The sequence below is a fragment of the Mizuhopecten yessoensis genome, unplaced genomic scaffold, assembly GCF_002113885.1.
Source record: "Mizuhopecten yessoensis strain PY_sf001 unplaced genomic scaffold, ASM211388v2 scaffold2417, whole genome shotgun sequence".
Taxonomy (NCBI): domain Eukaryota; kingdom Metazoa; phylum Mollusca; class Bivalvia; order Pectinida; family Pectinidae; genus Mizuhopecten; species Mizuhopecten yessoensis.
Window position 1 is genome coordinate 132,529 of NW_018404536.1, and position 25,315 is coordinate 157,843.

The 25,315-nt window shown below is 33.9% G+C and overlaps 2 protein-coding genes across 2 annotated transcripts in view; one reads left to right on the forward strand and one right to left on the reverse strand.

Annotated features, from left to right (window-relative positions):
• Positions 1 to 18,109, reverse strand: part of LOC110445923 (synaptotagmin-10-like) — a 34,077-nt gene extending 15,968 nt beyond the window's left edge. Inside the window, exons 1-8 of the mRNA XM_021490796.1 lie at positions 18,038 to 18,109; positions 13,921 to 14,102; positions 12,079 to 12,276; positions 9,448 to 9,708; positions 7,219 to 7,392; positions 6,360 to 6,436; positions 5,905 to 6,034; positions 5,304 to 5,432 (exon numbers count right to left, since the gene is read on the reverse strand). Coding sequence (XP_021346471.1) covers positions 5,304 to 5,432; positions 5,905 to 6,034; positions 6,360 to 6,436; positions 7,219 to 7,392; positions 9,448 to 9,708; positions 12,079 to 12,276; positions 13,921 to 14,102; positions 18,038 to 18,062 — 1,176 coding nt within the window. The 5' untranslated portion in view covers positions 18,063 to 18,109. The remainder of the gene's footprint in view (positions 1 to 5,303; positions 5,433 to 5,904; positions 6,035 to 6,359; positions 6,437 to 7,218; positions 7,393 to 9,447; positions 9,709 to 12,078; positions 12,277 to 13,920; positions 14,103 to 18,037) is intronic.
• Positions 18,110 to 18,296: 187 nt separating this feature from the next.
• LOC110445924 (protein transport protein Sec61 subunit alpha) lies at positions 18,297 to 23,825 on the forward strand. The gene is made up of 13 exons (XM_021490797.1): positions 18,297 to 18,431; positions 18,640 to 18,707; positions 19,087 to 19,152; positions 19,317 to 19,395; positions 19,701 to 19,832; positions 20,038 to 20,147; positions 20,461 to 20,614; positions 20,989 to 21,149; positions 21,355 to 21,495; positions 21,808 to 21,864; positions 22,113 to 22,304; positions 22,660 to 22,807; positions 23,049 to 23,825. The coding sequence occupies exons 1-13, from the start codon at positions 18,425 to 18,427 to the stop codon at positions 23,162 to 23,164; spliced, it is 1,431 nt and encodes a 476-aa protein (XP_021346472.1). The 5' UTR covers positions 18,297 to 18,424; the 3' UTR covers positions 23,165 to 23,825.
• Positions 23,826 to 25,315: the final 1,490 nt, after the last annotated feature.

Below are 25,315 nucleotides of genomic sequence, written 5' to 3' on the forward strand. Positions count from 1 at the left end.
AAATCTAAGTTACTGCTACAACAGAAATTTGTTCTGAAACATAGCTCGAGTTCACAAAGGTCATGAGAAGATGATGTGTCAATATCTAAAATACCTATGTGTTGGTTGCTAGCCTAGAAACTGAAATGAAGTTTGAGGCCGTACAAGGTCTGCAGCCAATTGAAAATACAAAAATGTTGACAATTATGAGGCAAAAGATGGATTGTCCAAGGAATAATTGTGTTAGGTTTGGTCAGAGTTTCTCCACAGGGTGTCGAACCAGTAATGCTATCAATTAATGGTTGAGAAACAGTGGCATTTTAGCAAGTGGTACCGTTATGATACATAGAAATGTAGGGAATGCTGGCTATGTGGAACACCATGTGTGTTGGATAGAAAGCCATTAGGCAACACTCTCACACAAGCGTGATTCTCAACACTACTTCTTCTCTAGGTACGTGTCCCCATACCATCAGTCACGAAAACAAAAAATAAACATTTTTGAATATGTGAACTATGGCAAAAACTGCCAGTAACATTCACATGAGAAAAGGACCTCAGCCTACTTCTTCTGATGGACAAGCAATAAGGAATAACTTAAGTTTAAGTGGAATTAATTTGAATCACCTAGTTCAAATTTACTCCAAATTTGTCATTTTGGATTTTGAATTAAACTTTAAATGAGGGGTGGTAAAAAAGCAGTGTAGGAGAATGGTTTCTTGCTTTTAACAGACACCCAGTGAGATTAGTTACACTAACATGTAAGGGCATTAACAGATTCATTTATCACGTTTAGCCTACATCTGTGTCCAATCATTTCTTTATGTAGAAAAGACTAGAAATGCTGTAAAACATCTATAATGACAATATAATCCGCCATTTTTTAACACTTAATAATTCAAATTTATGACAAGCTGAAAAGCAAATTTTATTGTAATAACAGTTATAGATTGCTTTTTTTCTATTGTAATTATAACTGAATTATAATATTTAACAAACTTATAGCAGTAAAAAGCAATTTACATTTGTATGACCCAATTCATACATTATAAGAAAACTTAATCACTAAAGAGATTTGATATTGAGCTGACTTCTTTTTAATCAGACCTTAATGATTTAAACATGAACTGGTTCATGTTGATGTTTTGATGTCTATACAAACTATATCAAGTTCACATCAATAAAATAGACAATCTTTTGTGGAAATTATAACATAGGAGTTTACACCAATATTGTACAAATTTCACGAATTTCCAAATCACAAACCTAAATCTACAACTCCAAGTGGACGGCCAATCATATGTCACACAGGAATACAGTACACAAGAGATAGAGATTTACACATTAATTTTAAGTATTCCTAAAACACTGATACTGTGTATTGATTTCTGGTGTAGATTCAAACATTTAAAGTAGTCCAAGCTCCAAAAGAAGATATTAAACAGGCAATGAGGGGACCAGATAACCCAGACACTGCGCTAATGAGAAAAATCCTTATCAAGGTACAGAGTAATTTGCTGGTGACAAAAAGACTTTGTACAGAGCACAAGTCCTAGTGTTACAAGTTAGACTGGAACATATTACCTACAACTAACTAGTGTGTCATTGGGTGCAAGATCGGAAATCTACACGAGGCACTGCCTTGAAATCGTATTGAAAACATTTCAAAAGAATTTAACTGGTAATTCTAAACTACAGAACTATCGTGTATTTTGTAACAAACTCCGACCAGCATGGAGTCATTCATCTAGCACAGGTAGATTTTAGCATTAAGTTCGAGAGAAAGAGACATGAAAAAAACACTTTTCAGTTGATGTATATATTTTTTTAATTTCTGGACAAGAAAATTGAACTTGACATATAGATATGAAAAAAAATTGAGAATAAAGATCTCTATCCTTCAGGCCAAATGAAGTAGCTGTTGTGCTATACCTTTTAGCTCTAACAAAAATAAAAGGGTAGTTTCTAGGTAGGAATTACAAATGTATTTCTTTGCAATGGTAGGTAGATAGCCTAAAATATTTCTTTGCAAGGGTAGGCGGGTAGTCTAATTTTTTTACTTTGTTATTTTACGAACTGAATAAAGAATTGTTTCATTCCAAAAAAGAGCTTGTTTAAAAATGAGGCCATGGAAGAAAAATAAGAAACATAGATTTATTATTTATGGCCTTAGTCGTGTTGAAATCAGTAAAGGTGTATATAATATTGACATGCTACTCCATTACTTATCAATAATGAGAGAGAGTGACATGTCCGGGTACCTGTCTCAATCCTAGAGTAACAGCTCTCACATTCCTACATTAAAACGCTAGGTGAACACCTACTTTATACGATCGTAAAACCCATTAAATTGTCTGTGATTTATGACCATGTTTGATCTCTGTATTGACAAACACCACATCTATACATCACGACAGTCAAAGTTCGGCCCTGACACCAGCCGAGTTTCATTATTTTTGTTCATTATTACCGTGATAAATTTGAATTTTTAATCACCAAATTTAAATCCCAAACATTCTTGTTATGGAGAAAAGTAAAATATCATATACTTTACAAAGAAAAGCAGAAAATAATCCGTCCATCTCAGATTGCAACATGGTGCCATAATTTCTAACCTGGCTTTGTTAGAGTCCATTATACCAGGTGAGCTAGTACATCCGAGTAAGAGAGTTGTCCTGTTTGATTATTGTTCAATTGGAAATGAATATTATGCAATAGGCAATACTCTGGAAATTAACGTGACAACAGACCAAAGAATTATTTTATATTTAGATTTGAAAGAGTCTAAGTACTGTTAGCACCAACTGTGAGACACATTTTTTCTTGGGACCAACACAGTCCTTACAGGGTCTAGGAGACCCATAAATAGTTTCTAATATTAAACCATTTATTTGCAAACATTCTGATAATTTAAACCGAGTTTGTTGATTTTTGTGTGATAAACTATTTCAAATGTCAATTAATGGAGAGAAATTTAAGTGACATGATATGCATGATATAAGGAAAGGGTGAAAATTTAATCAGAAATTGTCCTTAATAAATGGAAAAAAAACTTGAAATAAAACTTTCAGATTAGTGAAGAATTTTGTATTAGTAATTAACAATAAATCAATTTAAAACTATTTGCATTTCTCCCAATTATGATGCAAACGGGTTGTGTATTCATGGAAGCTATTTTACTTGTTAATCCCATTTGGTGTTATCACTGATGAAGTGATAACACCCATGGAAAACAAATAATCGATCACAAATTTAAATGGTGATATTAACTATTTCAATTCTGAAATGGTGATTCTGTATTCTCTATAAGGTGAGTGATATTATCACCAAATTGGATTAAAACAAGCAAGCCCCCAGTAAAATTCACTGTATTTTATTGTTCCTATAGCAATTTTCAGTTGATAAATTAAACCATGAGAATAAATCATTGTTCCACATTTCTACTCGTTCAAAAAAATGTAAATCTTGGAACTTGAAACAATTCCATTAAGGCTTAATCTATAATAATACAGCATCAGAATGCAAAAAAAACTTTGAACACAAACACCAAAAAAAAGTGAAAAAAAAACAATGATCAACATTCAAGGCCTATCGTAGGAAGGGAAGTAACTCTTACAAATGTTTTGCTGCCTTTATGGCTATTTGATTCATACAAAAATAAATCTCTCAATTTGTATCATAAAATTTAAACTTAGTCAGACTGAGACTGAACCAAATTTTGTTTGTGTAGTACATTTTTCATACTTTTGGTGAAGTTACAAGATAAATTCTGTTTTATTTTTAAGTTTTGTGAGATTCATTAATTAACAAAAATTATATTTTTGAAGTAAAGATATTTTCATTTCCAGTTAGTCTATTCATTGAAGAACAAAACCCTGGATATATTTGTTTTTGTTACCTGCATTTTTTATCATTATTTTTTTCAAATAATCTGAATTTGGATTCAATGCAACAATGCAAATTTTGAAAATAAAATACAACAAATGCCAAAGGATTTGCTGGCAATTCAGGTGCCCCTATATATTAAGAAAAGAATTGGAGATAGCCTGTATGTTCATTCTTTTTTAAATCAGCTGAACCGAGACAATTTTAAAACACTAGAAACATGCAAATTGCCATTCCCACATAATGAAAGAACATAGTGCATGTGGGTTGGATTTTAATTTGTTTACATTCTTTCATGTCAATCAACTGAGTTTGAAGTCTTAAACTCTGCTTGGCAGTCCCTCAAAAACTCCATTAAAAATTGAATAGCTAGACACATACTGGTAATTTCTTTTCCCCCCCTTTGTGTTCAAGGGACTCATCAATGCAGAGAAATCATATTTTCCACATTAGTGCAAAAAATATCTGCTAATTGAAGATAAAGCTCATGTATCTATCATAATTATAGAGAATAAAAAAATATATTCATAAAATAATAATTACATTTTGCAACTTGCTTACCATTGGTATAACAGATGTATTTGATTTTTACACCAAAATTGTTTGATAGAACTCATATGGCAAGCACTCCTGTATTTTAGAGTGTTTTTATTATAGTTTATTCTATTGATACAAAACAGAACAAAGAAAGACAACTCCTGCATTTTTCTATGCTTAAACAAAAACAGGTGTCACTCTACTATCATTCCAGCCAACAACTACTGTTTGTATACAGCTAGCTATTAGTCTATTATATATATAGTGATGGGCAATCAGTTTAGTACTGTAATCCATAATCAGTTTGTAATCAGAAGTAGTGTAAACTGAAATGTTAACTATACATCATGTTTCGTTCTTTTATAATGAATGGATTTCAAGCAACTTTTATGCAGTTTTCATTTATTTTTCTATATAACCATCAATCATGTAATAAAAATCATAAGAATACATTAATTTCAATGCATATTGTTCTTAACATACATTTGATACCTAAGTTCAGTAATGAATCAATTATATTGATTATGGAATTTGTAATTGGTAAGTGGAATCGATAAAGTCTAACCGATTGATTTTGATTAACTGCAATTAACTGGTGACTAGCACTATTTTCAATCAGCAATTCCGTAGTGTTGATAAAGATAATATTCTTTTTCAATTAAACATCCTGCAAATTTTACCAATACTATCATTTTTTTACTGTATTTTTTCTACAAAGCAAAATAAAATTTCTTCTTGCATGTTTTTTAAAACTAAATTCAAGCAATATAAGTAAAACTTGTTGAAAACTGTAGAATAAAAATCAGTTGGGGATCAATAGTTATGGAACTAGATGATCAGTAATTTACATAACTGATCACAGACATCTAAAATGTTCACAAAGAGATAAAATGAATACATACTGTTTGTCCTTTATGGGGGCCGTACAAGATTTTCGGTGTCTTGCTTTGAGCATGAGCCACGAGGGACTGACGAAACTCCTGCATGACGCTGTGCTGAGCCCATTTACTTCTCAGGCACTTGGTAGATCTCTGAAAGCCAGAAGCAGTCACATCATATTATTGTGCCTGAGTAAATACATGTATTAATAAAATATTTGTTTGTTACTTTTAATCAAGGGAAAGAAAGGTATTTCATAAAATATTAGTGGTTTTGAGTGTCGAGGTCAGAGTTCAGGTGGCTATGTTTTAAATCCATTCTTTTGTATTAAGTACATTAACACAAATAGTCTGACGCCTTGTAAAGGAGCGAAACACAAAATTGGCTCCAAATACAAGTACTTTCCTATCAAATTAACTAATAGAATGGAAATTTAAAAGATGGCTTTTTGGCTGCCAAACATGTTGCTGATATGATTACCTTTCTGAAATCATTTTCATTTTTTAAACTTTGACTGTGGTTCCCAGTGGAAATTTCTAAAAAAAATATCAAGGAAACAATAAACAGCGAAATAATCAATAAGGAAACAGTCAAATTCAACCTTGCAATATTTCTCCTCCTTACCAGGTCAGTGAGTCGGAAGGATCCATACAATCCCCTGTCTGGGTCAAAGTCAGCCAGATTGATCACCACCTGGCCAAGCGACTCGTTCCCAGAACCCTTGTCCTCGTCAATAGCATGAAAAATCACCTGTCTGTACAATGTTTACAGAAATAATATATGTTATCCAATACAGAAATAAAGAAATGCATTACTGCAACCCAAATAAGATATACTTATAATATGTTTTCCTATATTCAAAATTGTAAATACTTTTTGAAATAATTTTAACATATTTCCAGCATTTGAAGCAACTTTTCATTTTCTATTAATTTAGTTTTTAATTAATCATGAGCCAGTAATATTAAAACTTATTTCACCATGCATCAAGGGAACATAAAGAGGGGAATTTGATATTTTCAGTATGAATTTGAAGTCAGTGCAAATGGGGTATTTTAGAATAAATTTTCATTACATACCGCATTCCAAACTCTTCTTTGGCCACCTCAAACTCGAAAGATTCCTCCCATTCCGGATCCAAAGTCTGCTTTTTTACCTATTAAAGATAATGCGGGATAGGTTAGGAAACAACATTGGTAAACTGAATCTAACAAACTGGCATTATGTAGTAGATCCTACAATAAACGTGATTACATCTGATTTATTGTCACACGAATTTACATTGAGAGTAAAGTGATTCTGCAAATCCTCAATCGTGAATTCATGATGTTAACTAACATATGTGATAATTTCATTGGACAAAGGTGATGAATTAAGTGTCTTTGCAAACTTTCCATTCAAACAATTCTGGGTTGAACTCTGGTAAATACAAGAAACTATTCAGGTTTTTAGCAAGCATATCGAAGTATTATATAGCAATACAGGTTCCTACCACAGGGTCATAATGCATTCATCTATATAGTTCCACAAAACTATTTTTAGCCATTTACTGCAGTTATTACTCCGACATATCAAAATGACTTGATCTTTGACCCCTAGCTGTGACCTTGACTTTGGTGCTACTGACCTGAGATTGTTACATGACACATAATCTTAAGTCAGGATGCATCTAACAATGAGAATTCACTTCAAAATGTTCAGCCATTCTGAAGTTACAATGTAACATGTATTAGTTTGCACATGTATTATTTTGTTCAGTAATTGACCATGACCTTGTTGTGACCTTGGCCTTAGGGGAATAGAATGGAGAGTGGTATGGAACCCATTGTTTGGTCATCAGAAGGATACATCTTTTTTTTAAACAGTCTTAGTATCAAATAGTTGAGAAGAACAAAAATAACTAAATCAAACAGAAGGATATTCAGTCAAATTACTTACATGTGTCTGGAAGAACTTCTTAGTTCCTGGAATGTTCATTTTGACGAAAACATCAGCTGGTTTGCCGTCAGACCTGGGAGGGAGATTGGAGGCTCTGTGGACAGTCACCCACAGACTGCTGGGTAGCTGGTAAGCTAGAGTGATATCTAGATCCCCGGCTACAGTGAAGTCAGTCTGGACAGCAGAGATAGGCAAACAATTTCATTTATTATATTATAGTTTTTTCTATATCATACATTACATCATGTTTCACAAAACTTATCACTACAGCTCTTATGGGAACCTTCTTGATATTAAACAAGAGTACCATGGGGCAGACACCTATATATGCTATGTTTAAGTATCCAATTTAAGACTTATTGTTTCATGCATGTACATTTACTAAAAGGAGCAATGAAAAGGATATGGTGGATGAACAGATTAATGAATGGACTGGTGTTTTATAAAAATATGTAGGAGATGGAAAATAACAGGAAAATTCCGACAAAATGGACAATAACTTTATCAAGTAAACTGGAAAATCCGACAGATTGACACTAACTTTATCGGGTAAACTGTATGTGGTTACCTGCACGCAAAGTTCTAAATGCAAAACGAACCAAGAGTATTACTGAATGAAGCATTCACCTGCCCATGATTAAATTAGGTATCAAACAGAATTTGTAGCCACATGTATGCAGTGCTGTCCAACTTCCATATCAAAACAATAAAGGGGCATAACTCCAGATACTTGGCATTAGATATGAAATTAATGCTTGCCACTATGCATTCCAAAGATTTATAAGGATAGAGGTTTGATGAACGTAGGCAAAATTGCTAAGAAAATCCAGACACCATTTGGTATCAAAACTGAACAAAGGGCTTTAACTGCTTTAGCTTTGTAACTAAGGGACACTGGACCTGCTTTAAATAGCTAACACTCTGTCTTCTTAAGGTCATAGGAGTGTATTGCTAAATGGAAATAGGAAGTACATCCCTTGTTGAAAATCCAATGTAGGGAGACAGTATCACAATATCCGCATATTCTAATGTTTAATATTAAACTGATGAATATTGTATGCTTATTATTGACAGAACAGTGTGTTCTTTCAATATTAAAGTATTGCAAAGCAATCCAGGCATTAATTCAGTTGTTTTTAAATCAATGAGTCACATATGTGTCCATTTTTCTATACTTCAGGAAACCGGCTATCTATTTCACTACTGTGAAGTTTTTCAAGAACGATAACTCTTGCATGCAATTACTATGTGTATATGGTTTTATAATAAAATGTCAATTTTTAATCGTTTATAGATGATTAATTTTACACAATTTCAGCATTTATGAAATTGATATACATTAATGCAATATTTATCTATGTTATTATCATTTTTATTGACATTATTTTGCAAAAAATCTTTTTTTTTTTCAAAATTCAAACCTTTTTACATAAATTTCCATTTAAAATCCTTAAAATTCTGACAACCTATTTTTTTTTGTGGCAGAAAATTTTCTTTACTACTTCAAAGCAATATAACTATAAAATTAGAATAAATTCTACTGAGAAATGGTGACACAATCCTATTACCTTAAGCAAATTTGGTGAACATGGATGAAATAGCAAGCACTTTACACCCCAGACAAAACAACATTGAGCCCTGCCAGACAGCCACCAGCCAGACAATATGTCATGTCAGTCCCAGCATTCATGTACACCATCAAGTATGGCACCAAAAGTACATTGTTATCTATTTACCAAACTGTACACTAGCTCAATAGCATCCTATTGTAGAGAAAGTATGCTTGATCCATAGACTTACATCAAAGGGAACTTTCTAACTGCTGCATACACCCGATAATTACCATATGGATATTGATCTTTTTCAATGATACAGGTCAAATGGATCATAATGACCTTATGACAGCGTACAAACATATAGTCCTGTCTGGTAGCCACTAGAAAGTTTTATTTTCTTATAGTGTCATGCAAATTAACTCAAATGTGTTTTGCTAATCCTACATATTTCATACTGGATTTTGTACTCATATAGTTTTCCTGGGCAGTCTTATCTTTGATATTTATCACATAGGCAAATGTTTCATTCAGGTCAAGAAAATATGTGGATATGGTTATATCTAAGTGATAAACAAAATCTGCCTTATTTATCAGAATACATAATGCACTAGGCTCCATGGGAGGGGCTATATTTATAAGTGGTATGTCTTACATTATCACAGACAAGACTCACCTCAGTAGAGAACATGTACCAGGCCGTGTGGGTGGGGCTGTCCTTAAAGTTGAAGGAGTTGAGATCTATGATGACCTGTCCTAGGTTGTCATCCTGACCAGTGATGTCATCGTCTAGGACATCAACAATCATCTTCAAACTCACTAACTCCAGTTCGTCTAGGGGGAAGGCAAAGATCTCATCAAACCTTGGCTCGTTGTCGCCCCTAACAACACCAGTCTTCTTTGGCTCCATACCTTCCTCGTCAGGCATCAGAATAATCTGAACACAAAGATAATAGACACATCATGATATTCTTTATTTACCAGTATATATACTTGGTTCTTCAATTTACTGTAAACCACTATGCCAATAACCACATACCTGGTATATGAAGCCAATTGATCACTCCTTTGACCTTTTTAAATAACTTATATTTTACATCAGTTGTTACCCTACCAGTAACTTATACGATACAGTATGTATACACACTCTATTTCTAGGCGAGTGACATATTAAATATACGATTTCGTCACATCGTTGAACAGGTAAACAATACAAATTGCTGACTCAGTCCTAACTTGACAAACGAACCAGTCGGTCTGATAAACGTTGCAACACGTTTTGATACGTACATTGTTTGTGTATAAAGTAGAACTTTGATATAACACATTTCCAAACTGATAAATCTTATTGAAAACTTACATCAGTATTAGATTCATCAACATATATATTTTTACCAATGCTCCTATCTAGATAAACAAAATATTTGCACTGTGTTGAAATTGCTTAATCATTTATAATAAAAATTATAAAAATTAAAATGGAGCAGTAAAATATTCACCATTTACAGACTAACATATCAATCCTTTTTATCATAAGAATTTTGTTCACAGTTGGTCAGATAACAATTAACTGACAGCTATAAAAAAAAACGAGAAATTAGTGAATATTTTTACATTATTAAACAAGATGCCCATAAGGTCCATATTGCTCATTTGTTTCTTTTGTAATCTTAACATTAGCCCGAAGAGAGCTATACTTTTCATTTGTACATTTAACTACAAATGATTTCCAACGACCAAAGACACTTCCGACCTGATCCATAGATACATCATATATATATATGGTTATAGGTAAGGATCTAAGTCTTTCCATGTAAGGACTCCAGGACTAAGTCACCAGGGGGAAGGCAGCACCCCTGTGCAGTCATGGTAGAATAAAAGTATTTGTAACATTTTACCCAGCAATAATATATATATAAATCATATAATGTACTGTGTTATCCAGTGAATATACCCATGTCATATTGTTTTGCCTATTAACCCATACAATATGACATATCAGCCCTGTGTTTGGTTGTAAGTTTTAATTGTTTCAATTGTGATGTCACGCCTAGGACAAGTACATGACTTCACAGACTTTATGCATTGGAGTCAAAATGGCAGCTTTTTACATTTCAAGGTTGCATGAAAATTGTTGTTTTACACGAATAAATGCCACAATTAAATCTTGATTATGTGATAAAAATGATCTTACACTCGTTTTCATTTCATATGAAATTTATGAAACTTGTCACAAATGTTTCATTTTAGTTTGCCAGAGGCTCGATTAATTGAAAACTTCTTCAGACTCGTTTTATAAATCTCATATGAAATGGAAACTCATGTAATATCCTATATAAATATGGTTATGGTATGGGGATCTTCATCGCTTTCACATTATGAACCAGGTAGTAAGTCCCTTTGAGTCGGGTTGAACCCTGGGGCCAATCTTGGTAAAATAACGTATTCTCTTAACTCATGACCACTATGTGTGTATCTGGTTATACATGTACGGTGGGAATATAAATTGTTTCTAAATAGTACTACAGTACACCCACAATTCCCCTAGTGGGGTCTCTCCGGCCCTAGTACGTAACAATCTGTGAAGTCCCATTGAGGGAGTTTTAAGCTGCCTTTTAATGGTTAAATTTCCTAATTTTTATGGCTGTCACAATAAAATGGAAAACCGGCATATTGCAATACACCAGTATATCATAATGTGTGCCAAACAGAAATGGAATATCGCTGTATCAAAACATTTTTCAAAGGCTTATTTTTATGCATTTTTTATAATGTATCAGCTATGCATTTTACTTTGCAAAATACTAGATATTCTAACAGATATCCTTATACCCATAAGTAGGCTATTGCTAGCGGTGAGAATCGGTTGTTCCATGATCAGTAGTTAGTTTAATGAAAACCTTAAAGATGATATACAATTCTGTTGATAACATTCAAACAACAATTTCCTTTTGAACTGGGCACTTTATTCCTATGAGAGTATTTCGGTGCATGTATTGCAATGGATTCCCTCTGTTGCAATATATCGTGATACACTCCAGGTGTATCATTGCATCCCTACAATTATTTTTTTACTGTAAATTATTATTTGGTTAAAATCAATCAAGCTGCTCTTCAGAAGTAGTCTTTTGAAGGTAAACATCCATCAATTCCCTGTATTTGGTCCTGTCCCTGAGACAGCCCCCAGGGGACAAAACTCTTCCTTTATACAACATTAGATGTTCTGGTTCCAAAGATGTATCATTGTGAATTTGGTTAAAATCCAATCAGAAGCTTATGAGGTTTACGTTTTATACTAAATACTTACTCTGACATAGGGATCAGGCATCTTGGACCGCAGATCTCTCATTCTCAGATCTCGACATTTGATGACCTTCACCAGAAGGAGACTGCGTTTGAAATCATATTTGAAGGAAAGTTGAATTTCTCCTCTGACGTCCTCCGTTACTTTCATCATAGTTGGATCCAAAGTCTTGTATAACCCTTTCAGTAACTGGGTGTTTTTCTGGAGAATGATAGTCATACAATAATGTAACATTCGTCAATTCTAAAACTTACTGATTGAAAAAAAATTACATTCAATATTAGACTTGAACATTGAATAAATTATCAGTAAATAGGTACCAAGGTACCTGAGAAATGCCGAGGAGTATGGTGTTCTGTATATTAAAAGTCACCAGCAATTACCCAGCAATGTAGTGTATAACAGTAGAACACTGTTTCTGTCACTTTGATAAATTAGTAACTGGCCTTCAATATCATACTACATTTTTTTTAAATTAACTTTATATGAAAATTCCGAAATAGGTTTGGTTAAAATAATGTAATGACATTTTAGTTGTTTTATGTTTATACACAAAAAAAAGGTAATTCAATCAATAAAGTCAATTAATTATTATTTACAAAATATTGTGAATCTAGGGTTTAGAGTATTGGGAAGGGGAGGTAAAGGGTGCAAAGTTCATTTCAAAAAAATCCTCTTTTTTATTTAAACAAGAGGCCCAATGGGCCTGCATCGCTCACCTGGTATAAAGCTCACACTTGTAACCTTAAAAGTGATCTAAAATAAAGCTACAGGCAAAATATCAGTATTTATTATTAAAATTCATTCAAAAGACCCTGTTATTTTTTTTTAAAACATTTCACCCCTGTGATTGAAAGTCGAACAAAGTCATTATGTTGAACAAATTTTATAGCCTTTCATCTCAGGATGCAACTTGCAAAGTATCAACATCCTGGGACCCATGGTTATTCAGAAGAGGTCATTTAAAGATTTTAAACAAATTTGACCCCTGTGACATTGAATATAACTCAAAGTCATTCACTTTAACAAACATAGTAGTCCTTGATCCCAGCATGCTACTGACTAAATATCAACATCCTGAGCCTTTTGGTTATTCAGAACAAGTTGTTTAAATATTTTGAACATATTTGCTCCTTGTGACCTTGCATATGATTCAAGGTCATACATTTAAACAAACTGGGTAGCCCTTGATCCTAGTATGCTACTGACTAAATATCATCACCCTGGGCATTTTGGTTATTCAGAAGAAGTTGTTAAAAGTTTTTAACATATTTTATGCATGTGACCTTGAATATGGGTGAAGGTCATTTATTCGAACAAACTTTGTAGCCCTTTATCTCAGCATGCTACTGGCCAAATATCATTACCCTGGGCATTTTGGTTATTGATAAGAAGTTGTTTAAAGTTTTTAACATATTTGACCACTGTGACCTTGAATATGGGTGAAGGTCATTCATTTGAACAAACTTTGTAGCCCTTCATCTCAGCATGCTACTGGCCAAATATCATATCCCTGGGCAGTTTGGTTATCGAGAAGAAGATGTTTAAAGTTTTTAACATATTTGACCCCTGTGACCTTGAAAATGGGTGAAGGTCATTAATTTTAACAAACTTTGTAGCCCTTCATCCCAGTTTGCTTTTGACCAAATATCGACACCCTAGGCCTTTCGGTTATTAAGAAGAAGTCGTGCCAGGTGAGCTAAAAAACTTAATTTATTTAGAAATGATCTTTTTATAATTTTCAATGTATTGTCCTTTATTGTTATCATTTTTTTTATCATTATCATAAACAAGAAGTAAGCCTAATGTAGTAATGTAGATATGTGGTTTACACCGAGTGCCTACCATGTTCTCGTCGTGTTTGTCCCAGCCTTTCACAGCAACAACTTGGTTGTGATCTGCCTTTGCTGTCATCAAACGTGATAACCCATAGATTTTCTGTGGATTTTGCCGAACTCGGCCCTCTTCCACATCTTTTGATGAGGAGTGTGACTGATTTCCACCCATCTTTTTTTGATAATGCAAACCTGTAACATAAAAAGGAACACAACATCAATGTACAATATATTCATCTAGCGGGTCAGGAGCCTGTTTGTTTGACTTACAAATATTCAATTCTTTTGGAAGTTTTGATTGGATCTGGTAATCCCATATGAAGCATTTTCTAAACAGATTAAAACCAGATCCTGATTTAATGATTCTCTGGTATATTACAGTAAGCATATATATATATATACATAACAGGTCAAAGATCCATAAAAATGTCAGTTTCTGTACATGACATACCTACAGGTATTGATTATTTAAATAATTGTGATTTTGAACATACATGAGTACTATTTAACATTAATATTCATCTGTCCCTGACTGCAGATGATTATACCGGTACCTGCTTACAGGCACAAATAATCTCAATGTTATGTTTTTTCCCCAATCAGATTATATACCCTTTTTACTACTGTACTTATCAAAGTTTAATTTCCGTTTGAGAAGATGATAAGCTATTACATGCTTTGTTTTTTACAAGTATGTTGGCCATATATAGGTTATAAGCTTTAGACTTTATAAGGGTCTTTATTTCAAGGATAGCAAAGTGTTAAAACTAAACTATGGAATAATGTCAGACAAGCTATTTTACTAATCTGGCCGTCAAAGTTGGTCAGCCTAGGTCATTTTGTCAGATGGAAGTGGGTCAAGGTCATGCATTTGAACAAAATCAACAGCCCTTAATCCGAAAATGCTGTTGGACAAATATCATCAAACAAATTGACGGAAGAACAAGGCAGCTACATATATATATACAGTCCCTCTCTACTTCATATTCAGTTATCAAAACCGAATATCAAATCATCATTTAAAATACCTAAAAATATATAACGAAAAATGTATACAATGGATCTGAATAACATTGTAAGGTGATTTTTGTAATTTCTTCAATCATCTTGCTTCCCCCTATAAAAAAAAAAATGAAAAAAAATGACTTACAATACAGTACATAGTACCTGCCCGAGCTGAGTATTAAATTGATCCTATGCCTTGAAATGGAGCAAGCCTGGTGTGAATCACACCAGGGTGATTTTAGCAATAATTGACTGCACGTGGGTCCGCATTAATACACTGGTTTGTAATTAATATAAATTATTTCTGTTGATCTCCTATATAACATGACGTTCAGCTCTGTCTAAAATGTCATTGAATTATAATAATAACAATTTGAGGTTCTTTACTGATACTGCTTTATCACAAACTAGGTCCTAAATCGTCTCAAGGTGGTTCACAAATTATTATCCATTGTTATTGGGCCTTAGAAACCAGCAAATATGTTTCTCAACTCACTGGGGAGCATACAGCCGGTGCTGCCATTTAGGCGCTCACAGCTAGCATTACTAAATAGTAACCGTTCCATCACTGCCCAACAATGTACAGTGAGTCACTTACAGCTGAGTAGACCGGAACAAGCCAAGTATCTTGTTCAAGGATACAAAACAGTGCTGCGACGTGACTCGAACCTGCAACCCTTCGGTCATGAGGCTGGCGTCCTACCATTAGACTAGTGTGCCTCCATTTATAAAGTTTACGTAGCGAGGGCAATCAAAATCTGAATTGACCGCCATAATGGAAACTTTGTCTCTCTTTCGATATAGGTCATACGTCTTGGATGAATGAGTCATTTTTCATTTTGTAGAGAGTGGTAAGCCTTTGATCTTTTCTTTTATCAGCTAAAGAGCGCCATTCTAGGGTGTTGAGCATGTCACAGATGCTCAAGGGTGTTTCTAAACTTGGAGATGTAACAGGCTCCTCCAAGTTGAATCATTTCAATTTTGTTTATGTCTGTTTTGGTTTGTGGGTTCAAGGTAGATAGATATGCCTGTTGACTGTTTTGGATCCTACTTTGGTGTTTCTTCTTAAACAAGCCATTCAGATTTATATGTCTCACCTATATGCCCCACTTTGACCATCATTGCATATATCAGAGACAATAGGTTATATGGCCCCATCCAGCATTTGATGCATGGGTTGAGATGACATCATGTACTACCCAAGATGCACGCACTATGGTCCAAGTTTAGTTGGTCTAGCACTTATACTTTCAGTGAAACTATCTTAAATGCAAAAACTTAATGTTGACAGTGCCAACTCGCCGGAAAATCAACATCTTAATATCACTCTACTTTGTCAAGTGGCAAGAAAAACCTAATGTTGAATTTGTTTTAGAACATATATCATTAATATGGGTTTCCCACTTTAAATTTGATTGTAGAGTAACACTCAAATACTTTGCTTTGGAGATGTGCTGAACTGTAGTTGTCTTCTGTGAAGCACATATGGATAATGGACATTGTTTTTGTTGATTAGAGACGAAGAGTACAGTACATTTATCAGAAAGGACATATATATCCCATTTAAGTTGGCATATAGTGACCAATCGTAGCTCTGACATTTGATTTAAACATTTATTTGTCATTCAACAAAAAGGATTAGGCACAAGTTATCTCAACTTAGAAATGCCCTCTCCAATACATTTCATTATATTGATTACATGACAACAACAACAAATATATTTATAATATATAGGAACAAAGAAGAAAGGAAGGGAAAAGTGAAGAAAAAGAAATTTAGAAGAATAAGAAAGAGAGATGATAGGATAATACTACTAACCTTAAAATCTGTTACTATTTTTAATGTAGGTTTGGACTATATATGGAAGATATTTTCATTGTCTTCATCTGACAAATTTGGAGAACAGTACATAATAACATTTAGAGAAATATTACAATAACGTGAGATATCATCAATCAAAATTTGTCTTTGTCTGATATACAGCATACAATCAAAAAAGTAATGGACTGCATTTTCACATTCATTTCCACATGCACACATTGGATCACCTACAATATTAACTCTATACAAATCATAATTTAAACTACTACATGAATGACGCAATCGTGTATGTAAAATATTTAGTTTTCGATTTCCTACATGAAAAAAAATAGGCAAAAAGTAACCTTGGTTACGCTGAATCGATGATTTAAAAATGTTAACGGATGGCTGCTCTCTGACAGTATTTGGTAAATAAATGTTCCATAGTCTTATAGAAGAAGGAATAAAGGATTGAAATGAACTAGACAGATGGAAATTGGGAACAGTGTAGTTTTCAGTATTTCTTAAGTTGTAGCTATGGCGTTCGCATACTTTAGGAGGAAAAATGTTAGTTAAATAAGAAGGTGTTTGTTTATTATGGAGTTTGTACATTAAGGAAAGTTTCTTAAGTTTTCTTCTTTCAGATAGAGGTTCAAGTTGGGATTCTTGATACAGTGATTGTTTACTAGAAAAAGAGGGTAGGCCAGTAATAATTCTTGCTGCTTCAAGCTGAACTTGTTCAAGTTTAGTTAGATCTGCCAGAGAACAACCATCCCAAACTTCACAGGCATATTCCAACACAGGCAACACAAATACTTTATATATTCAGCTCTGACAATACAATTATACAAAAATTGTCTAATCGCCAGGAGCTATGTTATCGCAGCTATAATGAAAGTACAGTACCCTATTTTTTCCAATAATGTTTAAAAAAAAATGGCCTTTGAACATAATGTTGACATATTTTTCTTATTTCATTTGAAAAAAAAGGACAAACTATATGTCATGGCATTTAGAATCTTCTTCTTCTTCCTTGTATTTGCCTCCTTCAACTGGTTGAAGATACTGAATATGCATAGCACTGTCATATTTGAAAATATAATAATCAAGTTTTCGCTTTCAATTTAGATTTATTTTTATTGTCAATATTTTGGGGGCTTAGATAAATTTGCAGTAAATTAGGCTATTAAGTTACTATTTCAGTAAAAAATATCTAAAATTTCAGCAGCTCTTTATGTTGCAATAATTGTTATGTTTTACATGTTCGGTTGGTCTTTTAAGACAGCAGACTAGATTTATCAACCCTGGCCTAGTAACTTACCAGCAGTCGAGCACCTGCTAGTCATTAGACGGCAGCCATTACAGTTTACCTTAGTGACGTCAGAGCGCCATCTTGAGGAAATGTTTTATATTCTATAAAATTTATAGATTGAGCAGGAAATGTATATTTCCCTTTTGTTTTATATCAATTTCAAAAATGTAGAAATTTTGTTGATTCACTGGATAAATAAACATATCTGATTATCTTGACGTTATTATTATCATGAAATCTCGAGAAATCTCGCAATGTGCCACGTGAGCCAGCCCTTTACACAACGGCGACACGACCATCCGGGTGTAGTTTTGCATCCGTGCTGTTGTAAGTCGCAGTTTTTCGTTGAACTGCGCTGAACCTGTTTTGCAGATACAGTCAGACGTATCTGCCATCATGGGAAGTGAGTGTTTTCATTTACTGTGTCCCGATTTTTTGTCAAAGAAGTATAATTACGATAGTTCAAAAATTCTAAAACTGGTCATACCGGTGTTGGCTACAATGCATACGTGGCTTCTTTTATAGAAGTGTTATTGTTGGACTGTCACGATTTTTCATGATGCTAAACTAAAGATTAACTTAATTATTAATATGCTGATTTTATCTTTCAGTCAAATTTTTGGAATTCGTTAAACCGTTTTGTGCGGTCCTTCCAGAGATCTCAAAGCCAGATCGAAAGGTAAATTTAAATTACTTGTTTAAAAAACAGATCTACAGTACTGCTTATGATGACAGATCCAAAAATGTCATAACGTTTAACGAAGAAGTTTATAATTTACACATTCAAAAATACTTCCAGAATTGTTTTATTATTAAATCTGATGTATAAAGAAGTTTGTCTTCCTGATAATAATGTTTAATTATTGAACCATATGTTAATTGATACATCTGAAATTAGAATTACTGATGCAATACATTTAATAACTGAACAGTAGTTTTCTTCTTCATCGTTGACCCTTCATCAATTAGTATCGGAAAGTTTTAATGCCATCAATAACTGTACACCGATATTGATATTAAAATGTAATGCATATCAATATTATTTTTCTATTTTACAGATCCAATTCAGGGAAAAAGTATTATGGACAGCCATCACTTTATTCATCTTTCTTGTATGTTGCCAGGTAAGAATGGTTTAAGTCCTCTGTACTTGTGTCTTCTCTACTTTCATATGGCATATTTTGGTTGTTCAGTGAATGTTTCTTGCTCGCACTTAAGAAATGTTGATAGTTCTTGAAAATTTAAAGCTTTGGATTATGGATGTAATTTGTACATATTTTAATTGCAGATTCCCCTGTTTGGAATAATGTCGTCCGATTCAGCCGATCCATTTTACTGGATGAGAGTCATTCTTGCTTCCAACAGAGGTAAACAGAGAGAAAAAACAGGCTCTTAAAGTTAAACAAGCCTGTAAAACACCATATTGATGTTAAACTCACAAATACATATATACTGAAAAAATCATAGTGCAATTTTTGGTAGTCATCGAATATACACAATAATAGTCAGTAAGGTTATGTCTTGATACAAAGAGGTATAATGAGGAGAATTCTGGGAATGTTAACAGTTACATTGTTCATATGTTTTGATGGCAGTGGCTGGCTAGTTCATTCATATGTTATAAAATTCCAAACATGATACTCTATACAAGTGTATTTTTTGTCCTTTAAAGGTACCTTGATGGAGCTTGGTATTTCACCCATCGTAACATCTGGATTGATCATGCAACTATTAGCTGGAGCAAAAATTATTGAAGTTGGTGATACTCCAAAAGACAGAGCACTCTTCAACGGAGCTCAGAAACGTAGGTTTTGAGAAATTTACACTTTAACTGCTTATCAAGTTTATTCCTCATTTAATTGCACATATTTTGAAGTCAGTTTTGTAAGGTTTTCAATCGAGGAATAATCCATGTCCCATGGAAAAGGAGGTTACTTAATAAATGTAATATGATGTTGAATGTTTATTACTTTAAGTAGCTGTAATATTGTCTATATTTCTGTTTTCAGTGTTTGGTATGGTGATCACAGTTGGACAAGCCATTGTTTATGTGATGACAGGAATGTATGGTGACCCTGCCGACATTGGCATGGGTGTCTGCATGCTCATCATTATTCAGGTAAATAGGGGTTTTCTTCCAAAATGTTTTCAAGCATCACTATTTGGAGTAGTTTATAACTTTATAAGAGTTCTAACCTGTAGACAAATTTTAAAACATTTTGCTAGCTTGACCAATATTTTTGCAATGATCATAAAAAAATGTAACAGCTTATTCATAACATCTAATAGCCTTGGGTGTCAGGCTAGTTAAAATCTGCACAGCTTCACTTAATCGCATGACAATTTTCTCTGTAACACAATTTTTGCCTTATGAATACTGGTTTTACTCTTCATTCTGATAAGTGTATTTTCATACTATCTTTTCTTCACAGCTGTTTGTGGCTGGATTAATCGTGCTTCTCCTCGATGAACTGCTCCAGAAAGGATATGGGTTAGGCTCCGGTATCTCACTGTTTATTGCCACAAACATCTGTGAAACCATTGTTTGGAAAGCATTCAGTCCTGCAACAGTCAACACCGGTAGAGGTAAGTTTCCAATAGTGTTAAATAAAAAAAAAATCAATATGCTAAATTGACATAGATGAAGTACATGTGTTTAGGCCAGACAAAAGACATGTTTCCTGTAACATGTTGGAAAAATTAGGGTAGGGAGAGGTAATAAATTTTATATGGTTTTTATAGAAGAGTGATCTTGACTTTAACAATACTTCTTTGAAAATTGCCTTAAAAAGTTGGGTAGGTAGGGTTACTGGAAACGATTGATATTTTTTGTTTGGCCTTAGCAAAGAGGAAGAGGAAGGATCAATCTGTCAATAAGATTAGTGAAGGGTATTTTATTATTTATATAATAAATGTCAAGCTCACAATAAATCTTTGATCTCTATCTGTTTTGCCTACAGGCACAGAGTTTGAAGGAGCTGTGATTGCCTTATGTCACCTACTGGCCACAAGAAGTGACAAGGTGCGTGCCCTCAGGGAAGCTGTCAACAGACAAAACCTGCCTAACTTGATGAACCTCATGGCTACAGTGTTTGTGTTTGGAGTTGTCATTTACTTCCAGGTAAATATATTGATGTGCGGAATGTTGTAAAGGTGTCATTTTACTTTGTTAAAGGTTTTTCGTTGATTTATGAAATTATAAACTTTAAGGGATGATTGTTACATATATTTGTAGAATTAATATTTGAAACTTTCTCAAACATATTTTTCCTTCATTTCTTATTTGAATGCTACTAACTAAAAGTAAACTTCTGATTTTTTCTTAGGGATTCCGAGTGGACTTGCCAATCAAGTCTGCCCGTTACCGTGGACAACAGAGCTCTTACCCCATCAAACTGTTCTACACTTCCAATATTCCCATTATTCTGCAGTCTGCTCTCGTATCAAATCTTTATGTCATCTCGCAGGTAAATTGTCATAGTCATCTTATTTCTTAAGGGATTGTATTTTGTTTGTACTTTGGATTTGGTTTGTTTGTACTTGCCGTCCTAAGAACAGCTACAGTCATTCAAGGATGAGCCATATATTCATACTTCCAATTGTAATTTACCTTTGAAGTTATATTCTATATCATGACAGGACTATTCTGTAAATGGTAAAAAAATCAAATCCCAGAATTAGTCATTATATGCTATAATTAAATTGAAATTTGACTTTACTAAAAGAAATGCTATCATTTCAAATTCAAACACTAAATAACTATGTTTTTCATATTTCAGATGTTGGCCACTAAATTTAGCGGAAATTTCTTTGTGAATTTATTGGGAGTGTGGGCTGTAAGTATATTCATGTTATAAACTTTGTGAATAACCAATACACAGATAAAATGAAAGCAATTTTATACTTGTACACAAAATCATATAACTGACATGTTTTCACCTTCCTGCAAACCTGTATTTATTTTACTTAAATAACTCATCGGGTAATGCAAATTTATATATCCTGTAAAGGTTTTGAATTTATTTATATTAAGTAATAACATATACAAAGATGTGTGTATAACTATAAATTATCTATGTTATAGGATGTTGGAGGTGGTGGCCCTGCCAGGTCCTACCCTGTTGGAGGTCTGTGTTATTACTTATCTCCGCCGGAGACATTTTCACATATAGCAGAGGATCCTATACATGCTGTGTTATACATCATCTTTATGTTAGGATCCTGTGCGTTTTTCTCCAAGACATGGATTGATGTATCAGGATCAAGTGCTAAAGATGTAAGTATTGTACATAGTGTATAAATTCATAATGTATACAGTCAAAATCTCCTCAAAAGACAAGCTCTTAAACTATGCTCACTCTTAATCATTTAACAGATTCTCTGTTAGTAGGTTATTTTTTAGCCTTCCCCATGTTGAATACAGACTTTACTCTTATCAGATAAAAGATGTGTTGGATAACCCTTAAGTACTTGACCAGTTTTGAAACCTTGTTTTTCCGTTGGTCATTTTATTAGTCATAATATTGCTTATATTCTCTAGTGTACAGTTTTAAAAGATCTATGGGAAAACCAGTATTGTCAGATAGATGTACAACTTGACTATATATTTTAAATGTAAATTTGGATTTTAGGTTGCCAAACAACTTAAAGATCAACAGATGGTCATGAGGGGTCACAGAGACAAGTCTATGATCCATGAGCTGAACCGATACATCCCAACAGCTGCTGCATTCGGAGGTCTGTGTATTGGAGCTCTGTCTGTCCTGGCTGATTTCCTTGGTAAGTTTTCAGAACCATAAAAGATATTCTAATTTATATATAAAATTATTTTTTATTTAAAAAGACTAATTTGATGTTATTGATCAATATACTTTTAATGAATTTCAAATGCCTTTATGTATAAAATTTAAGATGTATACTTCAATTATCCTGCCATCTGGAATTGAGCAATGCAAATCTCATGGTCATAAAGCCAATTCCCAGTTATTGTATCTGATATCCTCTCTGTTTTGTATTTCAGGAGCCATTGGGAGTGGTACCGGAATCCTGCTGGCTGTCACCATTATTTATCAGTACTTTGAAATTTTCGTAAAGGAGCAGAGTGAAATGGGAGGAATGAGCACATTGTTGTTCTAAATAACGAAATTGACATTTTAATAACAGATTGATAATAAGTCAATTACCTACATGCTGAACATGTAGAGTAAAGCTGCCATAAGAAGACTGTGGTGTCATACTTGCACAATCCTGACTCCATATTTGAGCATTTCATCTGGGGATGATCAACATCCAGTACTTAATATATGATCTGCAGTTAATTATACTGGTTTTAAAAACTTCATAAGATTTATGTGTTGTTTAAAAGACTTAAAGAAAAAGATGAAATGTTGCACAGTATGGCTACGTATGATAAATGAATTAATTAAAGGAATTATATGACAGACTGGCAGCTTTAATAAAATAAACCGTTTTGTTATAATCGCAGGCATTTAATAGAAAGTGATAAGAAATATGTACAATCACAAATATCTGCATCGTGTAGAAACCTCAAGAAAATAAGTATTTCTGTGACAGAAAATATGTATATTAGGTTCTTTTTTAAGAAACAAAGAAAATAAGTAGTCGTTTCATATTTATATTTTATTCATCAAGGACAACGTTGAACACTTTATTTCCTATCTGCTCTGGGTTTTGGTGACTTGAGTTGAGAAATTGAATGTAAGAAGAGAAAGTGACTGTGAAAATGCAGGATGTTTTACCTTTAGTCATTCAACATTAAATGTCCTCTTGATGTTGTGATATGTGTTTGTTTCTTTATTTCATGAAAAATGTGGTTTTTATTTCCACAATGAAGGAGATGTTAACATTTTAGATACATTTGGGCGTTAACATTTTAGATACATTTGGGCGTTAACATTTTTGCATTAAGTTCAGTTATGAACCAAGTGCTGCAGCTAGGGTCGCTCAACTTCACCTGCTGATGTTCCTTGAGAACAGCATTAATTTTTGTAAGGGGTTTCATGTATGCCCCAATTGGTCCAGGGTTTCTGAACACATATATTTCATGAAGACCAAAGCAAAGTTTGAAATTGAGGCTAATATGCAGATGATCTGTTTCTGTTCTGTGATTCATCAAAGGTTAATGATAAAATATTTTTATAAAATCGGACTTGATTTTGATGAAACTCTGTAAATATTTGCAAAATTTGTCGGTAAGGATGAAGCACTGAGAAGGTCTTTGGTTTTGATGAACCTATTGAGGGCAAAAAAGTGGGGGATACAAATATCCTTTTTTAGCTCGCTGGGTCCAAAGGACCAAGGTGAGCTTATGCCATACCGTGGCGTCCGTTCGTCAACTATTTCTTTAAACGACTTCTTCTTAACCACTGATTGGAATTTAACTAAATTTGACTGGAAGCATTCATATGTGGTGGGGATTCAAAATTGTACAAATGGGGGGGTTGACCCTCCAGGGGGCTGAGGGGTGGGGCAAAAAGGGGTCAATTTGGCAATATTGCTTTAAGCGAATTCTTCTCTGGAACTAAGAAGTGGATATTGACCATATTTGAATGGAAGCATCCCTAGGTGGTGGTGTTTCAAAATTGTACAAATGATGGGGCTGAGGGGCGGGGCAAAAAGGGGACAATTTGGCTATACTGCTTTCAGCGACTTCTTCTCTGGAATTCCGAGATCGATATCGACCATATTCGACTGGAAGCATCCCTAGGTGGTGGGGATTCAAAATTGTACAAATGGTGGGGCTGAGGGCGGGGACAATTTGGCTATATTGCTATAAACGACTTCTTCTGTAGAACCATGCCATGGATATTGATCATATTTGGTTGGAAGTATTCATGGGAGGCAGGGATTCAAAATTGAACAAATGGTGGGACTGACCCCCCGGGCTAAGGGGTGGGGCCAAAAAAAGTGTCTTTCTTGGAAATGGTTGAGATCCCCAGCATATAACCATGGTATACAATTGCTGAGTATAAAGAGAAGAATGCACATTTGCTTCCAGGATGGCTATAGGGTCTGGCCCCACCCTTGGCCATAACTTTAAAACTGTTTAGATCCCCATCCAAAAACTATATAGACAAATGCTGGGCATAAAAAGACGAATGCAGTCATGGTATCAGAATAGACCCAGGGGTCTGACCGATCCCCTAGGGACCTAGTTTGTTGGTCACAACTGGGAAACAGTTGAGAGCCCCACCCTATAACGGTATATACAATTGCTGAGTATAAAGAGATGATTGCACATATGCTTCCAGGATGGCCCTTGGGAAT

What these genes read in the sequence shown, in the direction of transcription:
- LOC110445924 (XM_021490797.1), top strand. An exon ending in TCTCAAAGCCAGATCGAAAG is followed by an intron (nt 18,708 to 19,086) that starts GTAAATTTAAAT and finishes TCTATTTTACAG; the next exon opens with ATCCAATTCAGGGAAAAAGT. An exon ending in CAGGATCAAGTGCTAAAGAT is followed by an intron (nt 22,305 to 22,659) that starts GTAAGTATTGTA and finishes TTTGGATTTTAG; the next exon opens with GTTGCCAAACAACTTAAAGA.